Source organism: Erithacus rubecula, assembly GCF_903797595.1.
Source record: "Erithacus rubecula genome assembly, chromosome: 24".
In the NCBI taxonomy this organism is placed as follows: domain Eukaryota; kingdom Metazoa; phylum Chordata; class Aves; order Passeriformes; family Muscicapidae; genus Erithacus; species Erithacus rubecula.
Window position 1 is genome coordinate 1,413,549 of NC_136676.1, and position 14,704 is coordinate 1,428,252.

The window sequence follows — 14,704 nt, forward strand, 5'->3', positions numbered from 1 at the left end:
AGTTCAAACAGAGACAAGGAAGCCAGGGAAAGCTTTATTAGATTCCAAACTCACCAGGTGTCAGCAGAACTGTGCCAGGTGAGCTACCAGCATGCACAGGTGGGGAGCAGTGCTGGGCATGCAGGGCAGCAGTGGGGCAGGGGGGCTGTGCAGGGCTCTGGGGCTGCCCTGGCTGGAGCTGGAGGGACCCCAGAGAGGGACAGGGATGGGAGCAGCTCCAGGGACAGGGATGGGAGCAGCTCCAGGGACAGGGATGGGAGCAGCCCCAGAGAGGGACAGGGATGGGAGCAGCCCCAGAGGGACAGGGATGGGAGCAGCTCCAGGGACAGGGATGGGAGCAGCCCCAGAGAGGGACAGGGATGGGAGCAGCCCCAGGGACAGGGATGGGAGCAGCCCCAGAGAGGGACAGGGATGGGAGCAGCTCCAGGGACAGGGATGGGAGCAGCCCCAGAGAGGGACAGGGATGGGAGCAGCCCCAGGGACAGGGATGGGAGCAGCTCCCAGAGGGACAGGGATGGGAGCAGCCCCAGAGAGGGACAGGGATGGGAGCAGCCCCAGGGACAGGGATGGAGCAGCCCCAGAGAGGGACAGGGATGGGAGCAGCTCCAGAGAGGGACAGGGATGGGAGCAGCCCCAGGGACAGGGATGGGAGCAGCTCCAGAGGGGGACAGGGATGGGAGCAGCCCCAGAGAGGGACAGGGATGGGAGCAGCCCCAGGGACAGGGATGGGAGCAGCTCCAGAGGGGGACAGGGATGGGAGCAGCTCCAGAGAGGGACAGGGATGGGAGCAGCCCCAGGGAGGGACAGGGATGGGAGCAGCCCCAGGGAGGGACAGGGATGGAGCAGCCCCAGGGACAGGGATGGGAGCAGCCCCAGAGAGGAGCCATCCACTGGAGGCACAGTGAGCTGTGGATGCAGCCAGGGCAGGTCCTTGGCTCTCCCTGCAGGTCACAGCAGCTGCACCCAGCAAAGGGGAGGGGGGGAATGGGGGGAATGGGGGGAATGCTGTCCTTGCAGAGCCCCTGGGGTGCAGCCCCACACAGAAGCTGCCAGTGCAGGCAGGGAGAGCCCTGGGATCTCTTGGGGCTCCTTGTGCAGCCCAGGGCTGGACAGAGCAGCAGCTCTGGAGGAAAATGTGACAACACCTCAGCATTCAGGCTCCTGCCTGGTTCAAGCACTAGTCAAGCCCAGCTTACCCATTTGTTCAGTTTATTTAACTTCAAAGAGGTGCACACTAAAGCATTAAGATTTACTGGTTTGGATTCCTCTCTGTACAAGTTCTTTCAAACAGCTTGAATGCACAAGGCTTTACAGATAGAAGCGCTGAAACACAAGATAAAACAAATCTAAATTTCAAATCACTCCATGAAGAAAAATTGTAGAAAAAAAAAAAAAAAAAAAAAAAAAACAAACCAAAAAAACAAAACAAACAAACAAAAAAACCCCCAAAACAAAAAAAATTCCAACAAAAACCCGCAGCACTCCTTGGGAAGGGCCAGACTGCAGAGGAGGGACACAGGGGTGCAAGGCAAGGGCTGGAGGCTCTGCCCAAAGCTGCTCCTGCTGGCTCAGGGGATGGAGTTCAGGAGATCCTTCAGGAAGCTGTCAGGATCACTGATTTCTGACAAGAGTCCTTTGAACACAAGAAGACAAGAGAGAAAAATCAGCCCCACTGTTTGTGCTGCCCCCAGGAGGGATTTGTGCTGGGCCATGTGTGAGCTCCTGACAGCTGCTGGGTTATTTTGGGGCTGGACAGGAGCAGGGTAAACCCTGCTGGATGCATGTGCAGGAGGGACTGAAATGTGGATTTAATGAAACATTCAATCCATATGGAACTGCTCTTGGGCAGCTCCACAGCCCCAGCTCTGCTCCTGTGCTGGGCAGTGAGACACTGCCCTGGGGCACAGACTGGGAGAGAACAAAGAGCAGCTTCAGCTTCCCTGCAGCAATTCAGCATCTCCTGACTCCTGGAGGCACCAAAACCCTTGGGGAGCACCTCTGGCTGCACCCAACAGCTCCATGGTCACATCTGATCACCAGCCTTCACCACAGACCCCCCAAAACACCTTCCAGCTGTGCTACAGATGTTTAGAAGAGCAGGGGGGAGGTTTTCCTGCCTGGGCTGCTCAGGTGTGTCCCAGCAGTTTGGGACAGCTCAGACTGTGGCTGGGCAGTGCTGATCCCTCTCCCTGCCCCAGCCCCTGGGCTGCAGCAGTGGCAGGACAGGAATGCTGCTGTCTCCAGTCATGAGCTGCACAAGGCAGCTATAAAAGGGCAGGCAAACACTCACCAGCCACATCCAAAAACTCAGAAAACGTTTCCACTGGCATGAATTCCTCCTGGAAGGTTTTCAGGGCCTTGTCTGCAGCCTCATGGATTGGCATGTCGTTGTGTCTGATGAACTCAGCCAGAGAGAAGGACCAGCCTCCCTCTGTGTTACTGGTAGGCACCTTCTGACAGGGGACAAACACAACAAATCAGGCCAAAAAGAAATATTTAATTTTAAAAAAGTTACTGCAAACTCTGGTGCCTTCTCCCATTGCTCCCATTTCCATCCCTGCCTCTTGCAAACAACCAACAGAGAAAGAAATTCCCCAACTGCAACTTCGTGAACTTTTTTTTATAGAATCAAACAAGGTCCCAGGAACTCTCTCACTCTGAGTACTGAACCCTCTGTGGAAGCTGCAGGTTTCTCTCTGCCCCTGGGTCCTTCCTCACCCATCCACTTCCCTGGCACAGCCTGGAATGTCCTTCCTTCCATGAACAATGAACAGGAAAAATAAGCAAATACACAATACAGGAGTGCTGCCAACTGGAAAAGTCTTTCAATTCTTCAGGTACTGAACTTCAAGGAGTACAATAAGAACAGGCAGCTTCCTGTGGCCTTTCTGCTTTTACAAGTTGCAGAAGAAAAATGAAGGAAAAAATCCTTCCCTGTGAGGGTGGGCAGGCCCTGGCACAGGTGCCCAGAGCAGCTGTGGCTGCCCCTGGATCCCTGGAAGTGCCAAGGCCAGGCTGGAAGGGGCTGGGAGCAGGTCCCTGCCCATGGAATGGGATGAGCTTCAAGGCCCCTTCCCACCCAAACCATCCTGGGATTCTGTCAAGTTCTATTTCCAAGCATCTTGCAGGAAGGGCTTACAAATTTTGATTTCTACTTCCAGCTCATGTACTTGCTGCTGCAGAAAGCTGAGCTGGGGGTGCTGCAGAGGAGCTGCAGTGCTCTGCTTACCTTGAACATGTTGTAAATGAGATCTACGAGTGCCCAGAAGAGCAGCCCCGAGCGGTACGTGGCATAATCCTTCACTGCCTTGTCTGCCAGCCTGCCAGGAGAAAGCAGCTCATCACTCATTGCAGCCTCTGAGACACACCTGATCAACAGCCAGAGCCCATCTGGGGTGTGCAGGGATGGCTCTGAGTGAGCCTTGCTGGCTGCTCCTGCTGGGTGAGCACAGCAGCTCTGCCAGGAAAAGCTCCTTCCACAGGAGGGAAACGAGTACAGAGGGAACTGGAGGGTTAAGGCTACACAGGAAATCAACAGCTGAGTGGGAAAAAGCAAAGTGCAGCCCTTGTTTGTGTGTTCAGTGCTGGGAGAGCAGCAGATTCCTGAAGGAATGACCAAATCCAGGCCTCACACCCAGGGGGAATCACTGACACAACAGCTTTGTGCTCCTAACTCATAAAAGCATTTCTGCAAGACTCAGAGGGAAATCTCTTGTCCTTGAAGAAACAGAACAATTTCCATTTAATAAATCCTTGGTTATTCTCCTGCCAGGAAAGGACTTCTCCTGGAAATCCAGCATCTGGGTTTGGAGCAGCAGGAATGCCCTAAAAGGTGCAGCAGCTCCCAAAGTCTGCAGGATTAATCACAAACAGGTTCTGGCAAGGCAGAAGCTCCTGCCAGCAGCTCTCATGGCTTTGGAATTTTCGTGCCTGTGCTCCTCAGGTACATCTGCCCCATCATGTGCTGCTTCCTGCTCAACACCTCAGAGCTCTGGAAAAACAAAAATTCCTCTTTCATGCAGCCAGCACCAGCTCAGCTGCTGCTGCTGCTTCACAACAGGGGACCCCAACTGCAGCCTGCCCCAGATTGGGGTTTTCTGGGGGAAAAGTGAACATTTTGCTGTTCTTATTAAAAGGTTCCATTTGTGTGTGTGTGCCCTTAAAAAAGACATCTTAGTAGGTGGCAGCCTGCTTGGGCAGCTCAGTTTAATTATTTAAAGGAAAACCAATTAGTAAAGGTGACTAAATTTCCACAGGATGAAGAGCAACTGAGAGTGAGGCTAATTCTGGCCTCCCAAATACTGCAAGCCAGACTTTGCCTTTCATGTGAATGGGTTTGATCTAATTGGAGTCTGCTCCTTTAATTGAAAACTAAAAGGCCCTTGTGGGTTAGGGCTGGTAGTTACCTTCTGCAGCAGCTGCTGGGTTTCATTCCTGGAGCTGGCCAGGGACTCCAGGAACAGAGACAGACTGACAGAGCCAGACACACACTGGGGAAGCCCTGCTTCCCTCAGCAGTGTTTTAGAAAGGTCACAGTCAAGACCAAAGGGAAAAAAAAAATCAAAAGGGTCTTTTCCTCCCAAATTCCAGATGAAAGCTATGCTAAAAAGCATCTACAGGGGTTTTTTTTAGCCAGAATTTGTGGTTCAGTAACAATGAACACTCAATTCAATTCTTTGTAACCTGCAAATTATGTTTACAAATATGGAACAAGCCCAGAACTCAGATCAATTCTGGTAATTTCATCTTTGGGTTTAAATAGGAAATGTTTCCAAAACAAGGGAGGTGCTGAGCATCTCCCCCTGGTACTGTGGTGCCATCCCTCCAGTCCTTCCTGGCTGAGATGCACTGGGGGTTCCTGCAGTGCCTCCTGTCCCATTCTGAGATGCACTGGGGGTTCCTGCAGTGCCTCTGTCCCATTCTGAGATGCACTGGGGGTTCCTGCAGTGCCTCTGTCCCTTTTGGAGATGCACTGGGGGTTCCTGCAGTGACTGTCCCATTCTGAGATGCACTGGGGGTTCCTGCAGTGCCTCTGTCCCATTCTGAGATGCACTGGGGGTTCCTGCAGTGCCTCTGTCCCTTTTGGAGATGCACTGGGGGTTCCTGCAGTGCCTCCTGTCCCATTCTGAGATGCACTGGGGGTTCCTGCAGTGCCTCCTGTCCCATTCTGAGATGCACTGGGGGTTCCTGCAGTGCCTCTGTCCCTTTTGGAGATGCACTGGGGGTTCCTGCAGTGACTGTCCCATTCTGAGATGCACTGGGGGTTCCTGCAGTGCCTCTGTCCCTTTTGGAGATGCACTGGGGGTTCCTGCAGTGACTCTCCCACTCTGAGATGCACTGGGGGTTCCTGCAGTGACTCTCCCATTCTGAGATGCACTGGGAGTTCCTGCAGTGACTGTCCCATTCTGAGATGCACTGGGGGTTCCTGCAGTGACTCTCCCATTCTGAGATGCACTGGGGGTTCCTGCAGTGCCTCTGTCCCTTTTGGAGATGCACTGGGGGTTCCTGCAGTGACTCTCCCACTCTGAGATGCACTGGGGGTTCCTGCAGTGACTCTCCCACTCTGAGATGCACTGGGGGTTCCTGCAGTGACTCTCCCATTCTGAGATGCACTGGGGGTTCCTGCAGTGACTCCTGTCCCTTTTGGAGATGCACAGGTAGCAGTGAGTCCTTGAGTGTCCAGAACCTTCACCCTGGTGTTCTGGGACTGGAGCTGCTCCCAGACATCACCCTGAGTGTGGAATGCTAATTTTAGTCCTTTGCATGCAGACATTACCCTGGTCTCACAGCCAGTGCCTTCCTCTCTGCCTCAGCCTACAAATTCAAGAGATTGGCACTTATCTGCAGAGTGTTTCACCATCCATTGCCCTCTTCCTGATTTTCCACAAGAATAAATAAGCACAGACCCTGGAAATCAGAATTGCCATAGTGCTATTTCTGAGAGGCTTTATCAGAGGGAGGCTTTGTGCTCTCTTAGTCTGCAGAGATTAAAGAAAGCCCTTGAATAAACCTTGACATAATTCCTGAGCACTATTTCTGAGTGTTTTCCCCTGAAATTCCAAAGATTGGATGCTTTAGCTGGAAGTTCCTGGCTCTGCCTGTTCCAATATGCTTTTATTACAGCTGTGCTTGGGGAAGGAACAAAGCATTTAGGGAGGGTTTAAAAAGCAATAAAACCCACCCCTGCAGAGCCTGCAGGACACTCCTGCATGTGCCAGACCCCCCAGCAGCCAGACAGGCTGCTGGAAATAGGAAACAGGAGCCAGGGGAGCTTGGAACAGCACAGAGATCAATAGGAGCCCCTTCCAGGGCTCTCTCCCTTTTCCAAGATCACTGGTTCATGCTGGGTTTGTGCAACTATAATGGAATGACTTTATCAAACACCTAATTAATGTCATCAGCATAAGAATGCCCTTTAAGGAGACTTAGAATAATAATGAATTGATTCCTAATTATGACAGCTATTTCAAATCATCCTTTCAGAAACTGGAATTCCCTTTCCCTCTCTGGAAATATTGTGCCTTTGTCAGGCAGGCACAGCCACTTATTCTTGTGCTTCAAGTGCCTGACAGCTGCTATTGATTTTTTTCTTTTTAAAAAGTAATGGCATTTGACTTCTATTTCTATTTTTCTATTTGAGGGAGGCTGGAGCACTGATCAAAAGGGCCCAGAATGAGCTTCTTTAGGGAGACAAACAGGGAGTGAGGCACAGCTCACACACAGCTCATGGCTGGAGCCACTGCAGTGCTGAGGTGGGGGAGGACAAAAGGAAAAGCACAATTTCCATTGATCAGCTCATTGATCCACTGCAAGGAACACCCAGAATGAAATTCTCCTGCTCATACCAGCCCTGAGTGCAGCTGCAGCCACTCAGGGCAGGCTGGACAGGGCTTGGAGCAGCCTGGGCTGTGGAAGGGGTCCCTGGGCTCTGGGAGGGAGAGCATAAAAACCCCCAAAATCCCTGCAAATTCACTCTAAGAAATGCAAAAATCACACTAAAATGGCCAAAAGTCCTAAAATCTGCACTGAGACACCCAAAATTTGCCAAAATTCCAATGATTTCTGGGAAAAATATTGGAAAGTAATTCATAAAGAAGTCTGCCCTTAGATGGCAAAAAATTCCTTAAAAATCTCTTCCTAAAAGTCTTAAATTTGCTCACAGGACACCCAAAATCTGCATTAAAACTCCCCAAAATGGTCCCAAATCAGGGAAATTCCTGGGATTTCTGTGAGTGAGCTGTGAGTGGCTCTGTGCCACTCAGTGACACGAGTGGGCGTGCCAGTGACACGAGGGGCTCTGTGCCAGTGACACAAGCCCTGTGACTGTGCCAGTGGCCCGTGGGCTCTGTGACAGTGACACGAGTGGCTCTGTGGTGGTGACACAAGCCCTGTGGCTGTACCGTTGACCCTTGGGGCTCTGTGCCAGTGGCCCACAGGGGCTCTGTGACAGTGACACAAGTTCTGTGACAGTGACAAGCCCTGTGACAGTAACCTGTGGGCTCTGTGACAGTGACACAAGCCCTGTGGCTGCACCAGTGACATGAGTGGCTCTGTGATGGTGACACAAGCTTTGTGACAGTGACATGAGCTCTGTGCCAGTGTCACAAGCCCTGTGGCTGCATCAGTGACCTGTGGGGCTCTGTAGCAGTGACACAAGTTCTGTGACAGTGACACAAGCCCTGTGGCTGTGCCAGTGACCCATAGGGGCCCTGTGACAGTGGCACAAGTGGCTCTGTGATGGTGACACAAGCCCTGTGCCAGTGGCCTGTGGGCTCTGTGCCAGTGACACAAGCCCTGTGGCTGTGCCAGTGATCTACAGGGGCTCTGTGCCAGTGACACAAGTGGCTCTGTGCCAGTCACAAGTGGCTCTGTGCCAGTCACAAGTGGCTCTGTGCCAGTGACACAAGTGGCTCTGTGCCAGTCACAAGTGGCTCTGTGCCAGTGACACAAGTGGCTCTGTGCCAGTGACACAAGTGGCTCTGTGCCAGTCACAAGTGGCTCTGTGCCAGTGACACAAGCACTATGACTGTGCCAGTGACCCGTGGGGCCCTGTGCCAGTGACACAAGTGGCTCCCTGCCCCTGCCCAGCCAGGGAGCACTGACCTGCTGGCGCCGCCCGGGGCCACCACGCGTGCGTGCGCGGTGACGAGCAGGCGCCGCAGGATGTCCCCGCGGATGGCTCTCCACCTCTCGGGGGGGCAGATGTGCAGGGCCAGCACCGTGTAGTAGTGGGGCCCGTCCACCTCGAAGGCGCTCTCCACCCACTTCTCCCGGGGCTGCTCCAGGAAGCTCTGCAGGTTCTTCTCCTCCCGCGACGTCGCCCGCGTTCTGCAACACAAGGGAGCCTCAGCCCCAGGGCTCTGGGGTGCTGCCCAAGCACCCTGCCCAGGAACAGCTGGGCACCACCAGCTCACCCAAACTCACCCCTGGGTCAGGATTTACCCCCAGTGGGCATCACCAGCTCACCCAAACTCACCCCTGGGTCAGGATTCACCCCCAGTGGGCACCACCAGCTTTTCCCAGATTCATCCCTGGTTCAGGATTTGCTCCCAATGGGCACCACCAGCTTTTCCCAAATTCATTCCCTAGTTGAGGATTTGCCCTAGTTTGCAACACCAGCTTCCCTCAAACTCATCCCTGGTTGACAATTTTCCCCCAGTGGGCACCACCAGCTTTGCCCAAACTCATTTCTGGCTGAGGACCTGCTCCCAGTGAAGCAAGGACATTTTCCTTGGAGGTGTGGGTGGAACTAGAGGTTTGCCAGGCATCAGCCATTACCCCAGTGGAAGACAACACCACTACAGAGATATTTTTCCTTTTGTTTGAGAAAAAGATTGAGCCAGGCCAGTCAAGCCAGGCACTGGAGTTGTGCCATCTCCCATGGGACACCACAGAGCCACTGCAGCTCCTGCAGCCACACCTGGATCCATTGATACTACTACTGCAAAAGCAACCTCTGGGAAGATACAGGCCAAATTCAAACCCAAAAGACACTGTACTTTACTGCAAGCTTATATAAATATTTTATAATTTTCCTCCTTTCCCCCAGAGTTCCAGTGCCCCAGGAGTCCTGACACCCCAGAACTGACAGTGAAAATCATGTGTTACAGGGGACTTTGGGAAGCTGCATCACCAGATCTGTGGCTCTACTGCACCAGGCAGAGACTGCCAGCCAGGGCAGACCCTTGATTTTTAAGTGAGATAAACTCTCCCTATCAGGCATCAAGCAGCATCCCAGCAGATGAAGCTGTCAGGGTTATGTGACCTTTTCATCTGCTAAAAGATGCAGCTGGGAGCCAAGTAGTAGCTCTTTATTTTCTCCATTTAATATTAAAAATTCTGTCTGGGAAGTACAGAAGGCCTTTTTCCACCTCTGCCCAGCGGGTTCTGGGCTCTGTGGTGCCAACAGCAGCCTAACAAGATGAAACAAATAGTTCCATTTATTTGTCTCCCAAAGGACTGGGAAAACAATAGCATAGGGATCTGGAGATAGATATTAAAAACAAAAGACAAATTGTATTACAGCCAAAACCTTGATTAGTTCCAGGCGGGAAAGTGAGAGGGATTTCACTGCACTGCATTTGGAGTGACCTTGGTGTGTATTTTAATATTTATACCCTCATCTAATTAGAATTACTTACTAATATCTAACTCCTCAAAGAGAGGATACACATGGGCATCCCATTTTTGCAGGATCAGAACCAGCTCATGCATTCCAAAGCATCTGGGTGCCTATGGATGTATACATGTAGCCTAAGTGCACTACTGCTTATTGGTAAAAAATAATAATGGTAACCCCAAAAATATTTAAAATACTAGGAAAATCTGATGGACCTGAACCCTATTCCAGGATGGCAAACCTGGAACCAAAACTGTGTTATCTGAACACTGAACAAAATAATATCAGGGTTAACTTTTCAACTATTACTTCATCGCAGTGTCTCTTCTGCCTGCTCAGGAGAAAATTAAGCTGGCAGGGTTTCTTTAATATAATAACCCTGTTGCTCACCCCAGAGGTAATAATTACATCTAGAATGGAAAGAGAAGCTAATTCCCAATTGCTTTTACTCAATAGGTTCCCTGTTATCCAGCATGTCCAGGCTTCACTCCCAACAATGTAAATCCTTAACAACCCGCTAAGGACGCACAGCCCCGCTCCTCCCCAAACTTTCTGTGACTTCCCATCTGTGCTGCCTGTGGCCAAAGCTGAGTGGGGGAGGGCAGGGAGGGTGGCAGGGAGGGTGGCAGGGAGGGTGGCAGGGAGGGTGGCACTGACGTGTTGAGCACATAGAGCACGGTGTGGATGATGTAGGGGATGAGGTGGATGTTGCTCTCGCGGCCGCCGCCCCCGGTGTCGATGCTGAACGATTGCTCCATGGCGAAGCGCAGGAACAGCAGCTTGATGTCGTGCACGTTCAGCTGGTACGTGGGCTCCCTCTGCCCTGTGCACTCCTGCAGGTATGTGTTGTGTCTGCAAAACAGCAGGGAGCCTTCTCAGAGCTCCTCCTGCCACTGCAGCCCAGCAAGATGGCACAGAAAAGCTCTGAGGAAGGAGCAGGCTGCACAAGGCAGCCCCTGCTACCTTGGATTAACCTCCCCAAAGGGAAGCTTCCAGCTCACCCTGGCAAATCCAATCCCATCTGCAGAGATCTGCCCACTCATCAATACTGTTTTCCCATGGACATGGGATACTGCTCCCTGGCTGAAATGCTTCCAGGATGTTACCACTCTTAATTCCACTGAATCCCAGAAAGGTTTGGGTTGGGAGGGACATTAAAGATTATCCAAGGTGTCCCACGGGCAGGGACACACCTTCCACTATCCCAAGGTGGCTCCCAGCCTTGTCCAACCTGGCCTTGGGCACTTCTAGGGATGGGGCATCTATAACTTCTCCAGGCATCCTGCCTGTGCCAGTGTACACCCCTTCACAGGGAACACTTTCTTCCTGGTATCTGATCAAAACCTATCCTGTCAGGTTCAAAATTTCTGATGTGACATTACAAACCCAGCACAAGGTGAGCCAGAATCTGACAACAGCACCTCCATCTGCTCCAGACAGGTGCTCAAGTACCTCAGTACCATCCAAGAGAAGTCTGGAAATCTGCACCAGGGAATCCACTGGTGTCAGAGGGTTACTTTTGTACAGCAGGGGCTCATTGGGCCACAAACGAATCAACACTGCATCCTCAGCAGTGACTGGGGAATAAGGAGGCTCTGAAATTATTTGCATGAAGCCAAGGAGCAAACAGACACCTGTACTTTTTCAGGATATTCACTCTTGGTGGTAGAAGCTGAAATGGCTCAGTTTTACCAAGATTCAACTGCACCACCTCTGATCCCAAGAGTTCAGAGGAGTGTGTGGCAAGGAACTGACTCACCCAGATGCAACCAGCTGGGGAAGGACCTGCCTGAACTCACCGTGCCAAGCACGTGGCAAAAGCAGACTCTGGCACGTGGGGCCCCCACACTGGCAGCAGCCCATTGCACTTGGTGTTGGCATTCTGCAGGGCTGCACTCTCCCACTCCTCACGGCCTCGAGCCAGTCTGCATGGAGAAACAGAGCACAGCAGGCAAGTCAGGAGGATGCAAGCTTTCAGCTAAGGAAACACCCCAAAAATGACAATTGTACAGCTTCTCTCAGTGCTGGACCTGGCAGCAGAGATAAAGCAAACCCTGACAGAGACACCCATGACTGCGAAGTGATCAACAACCCAGCCCACCCATGCTGAGTTGCCCAGAGAATGCTGTGACCCCAAATGGCCTGAAAGCTCCAGGCTGTGACAGCACATACCTGACAGCTGCCAGGTGGCAGTCGTAGTGCACGATGTTGAAGTGGGACACGGTGCTGTAGCCCTGCTGCTTGCGGGGCTTGTTCTCAAACTCCTCCAGCGCCACGCGCTTGGTGAAGGTGTAAATCCCCAGCACCTTGGTGGGCTGCAAGGACACAGGGGGCTTAGCAACCACTCAGCTCTGCAGCAGGGCACACTGCCTGCTCCTTCCACACCACACTGAATTGAACCTCTCCCAGTCCCAGCCTCAGACTTAAAACTGATCCTGTGTTTTTTCAGCTTTCACTGAAAACACACTTCCACTTCCAGCCACCTCTGGAATTACTGATCTCAAGAACCAACCTGAGACTTTCTCATCTTCCAGCACCAGCACTTGTGCTACCAGATACTGGCAAGTCCCCCTAGGAGCTGAGAGGGCTCTGAAAATGTGTCTCCCTTCACCTGGAACTTTAATCTCTCATCATCATTACCCAGAACTTCTAGCTCCCACTACCTGGAACTTCTGGCTCCCACTACCTGGAACTTTTAGCTCCCATTATCCAGAACTTGTAGCTCCCATTACCTGGAACTTGTATCCCTCCCGGCAGATGCAGCAAGTCAGTCCTGGTTCCTCTATCAGCTCCTCCATCTGTTTGAGCAGTGCAGTCTTGGTCACCACCTGGCCCTTCTCATTTGTCTGGAAGAGAGAAAAGCTCAAGCAGATTAAAAAGAATGTCAAACCACACCATGCTCACCACTGGCACTGGAATGCCCATCCCATCTCCCAGCAGCTGTGCTCCCTCCTGGCAGCACCAGGCAAACTGGGGGCCGGAGCTGAGCAATATACATCAATTAATGATTTTACACAGCACCTGGTGCACTTCCTGAGCAAGGCAGGAAGAAAAGGCCCTGCAGGAGCAGAGCAGGCAGCCATTACCGTCATGCCCAGGGTGCCCAGGGCCTTCTGCCTCATGGCCATGGCCATCCTCTTCTTCTCGGCGCGCGTCTCCTTCCGCGCGGCGTCGATCTTCTTGTTCACCTCGGGGTGCTCCCTCAGGGCCTCCAGCAGGTTCTCTGCCAGCGTCCCAATCCCCTCATCACTCGATACCTGCTCCAGTTTGTGCAGGTTGGTGATGGAGTCTGTTCCTATTAGCACCTGGTGGGGATGGAACACAGCACTGCTCAGGTGGAGGGGACTCGGGACAGTGACTGTCCCCTCTAATCCCACGGGAACAGCTGGGCAGGGCACTGAGCTGCAATAATGCTCCTGCCTTTTTTATGCTCCTAAAAGTTATGTGTAAGACTAGGGCAATTTGCCTCTCCACTGGTCATTACCAGGAGCTCAGATGGGGAAGTGCATAAAACATCTATTTTGTGGTAAGATATTGTGTTGATGCCTTCGAGCACCCACAATCATGTCCTGAGGAGCTTATCAATAATTACCTTCTCTTCACATTGGTGTGTCAATCTCACACCACACAGCAGGAGGAAATACTGAAGTCAGAATCTCTGACTTTTCCAGATGATGCCTGAAGCTGCCCAGCAGAGGCTCAAGGCATCAAGTCAAAGACATGAAGTCATGCTCCCAATCTTGTCATGTGACACAAAACTCAGAGGATGCTCTACAAGGGCAGAACTTGCCCAGGGAGTACCTGAACAGCTTCCACACCTATGCCTACTTTGAGATTCCTAACAGGCTTTCACATTCTTATAACAGGTAAGCTCAGGAGAACTGGATTTTCTCTCTGCTTTATCCCCCAAAGAGAATTCCCTTCAGACTAGAACCAACACCTTTAGCAGAGAAAAGCCGTGAGCAAAACTATTCCAGCTATGGCGAGGATGACAAAACAACACCCAGCAAAAACCAGGGCAGAACCAACTCTCAGAGGAATGAATCCTCCAACAAAAACCAGTGTAGAACACCTCTGAGAGGAATGAATCCTGAGCTGCACCCAGAGCAGTGTGAGCAGGCACAGCCCCTGGCCTCACCTGTGTTGCAGGGTGCTGCGTCGCAAGGCCTCGGAGCAGGCGCAGGATAAAAGGAAGTGCAGGTCGAGATAAGAACCTCTTCCATATGTCTGCATCCAAACTGCAGGGAAAACAAAAGGCAGCAGCTGAGGGGAGTGTCCCAGGCAGCAGCAGGGCTCCAGGCTGCAGGGAACACTCCCTCATCAGCTCATTAATGAAGGGACAGTCACGCTCCCACTTCCATGCTGTGCAGAGCCACTGTGCCAACTCTGAGCCTGGGGATTTGTGTGCATGAGTTGGCCACCAACTGCAAAAACTCTGTTGCTGTGCAACAGGAGGGAACAGGCAGGAAACACCAGAATTGAGATATCCAAGAAATCAGCTTGGATGGGTATCAAATGGGAAGATTACAGGTTTTTGAGCTCATCCCACTGCCTCACCACACCTCTGCATCACAGTTCTGAATGCCCCTGAATGGGCACTTGTTCATGGATTTCTTGGGAGATTGTGGTGGTGGGATGAGGAGGATGTCCTGGGCAGTCACACACATTAACCACACACATTAAACACTGACTCTTACTTCTTTGCACTGGGAATGTGCTTTTTCATGTAATCCAGGGCATTCTGTGTAATCCCCTTCTGCAGGATGAGATCTTTCAGCTGATGGCCGTTGCTGTTGTTCTTTATTCCTGCTGCTATTTTACAGAAGCAATCCAGGAAAACTTTGTCATCTCCACTATGCTCCTCATCATACCTGAACAAAGAGAAGAAATGGTAACTCTGCCTGTAATTCTCACTGAATGATGTACTTGCCCCACCTCAGAGATCCAGAAAAGCTTCTCAGTCACCTCAAAATACACTCTGAAGACTTATTTCTCCAGCTAGAGCTCACATACTTCTTTCAAAAACTTAAAGATTCACCAAGAGTGAATCTCCTAAAAAAGCTTAGAAGTGAAAGACGAAATACA

At 51.7% G+C, this 14,704-nt stretch overlaps 1 protein-coding gene across 6 annotated transcripts in view; it reads right to left on the reverse strand.

Moving 5' to 3' along the window:
* Positions 1-1,192: 1,192 nt before the first annotated feature.
* Positions 1,193-14,704, reverse strand: part of UBR4 (ubiquitin protein ligase E3 component n-recognin 4) — an 85,382-nt gene continuing 71,870 nt past the window's right edge. For all 6 annotated transcript variants that reach the window (XM_079326368.1, XM_079326367.1, XM_079326366.1 and 3 more), the window contains 11 exons: positions 14,317-14,490; positions 13,758-13,857; positions 12,706-12,924; positions 12,352-12,465; positions 11,792-11,934; positions 11,419-11,544; positions 10,277-10,471; positions 8,104-8,328; positions 3,230-3,320; positions 2,291-2,453; positions 1,193-1,633 (listed from right to left, as the gene is read on the reverse strand). In XM_079326368.1, the coding sequence (XP_079182494.1) occupies positions 1,569-1,633; positions 2,291-2,453; positions 3,230-3,320; positions 8,104-8,328; positions 10,277-10,471; positions 11,419-11,544; positions 11,792-11,934; positions 12,352-12,465; positions 12,706-12,924; positions 13,758-13,857; positions 14,317-14,490 (1,615 nt within the window). In that variant the 3' untranslated portion in view covers positions 1,193-1,568. The remainder of the gene's footprint in view (positions 1,634-2,290; positions 2,454-3,229; positions 3,321-8,103; positions 8,329-10,276; positions 10,472-11,418; positions 11,545-11,791; positions 11,935-12,351; positions 12,466-12,705; positions 12,925-13,757; positions 13,858-14,316; positions 14,491-14,704) is intronic.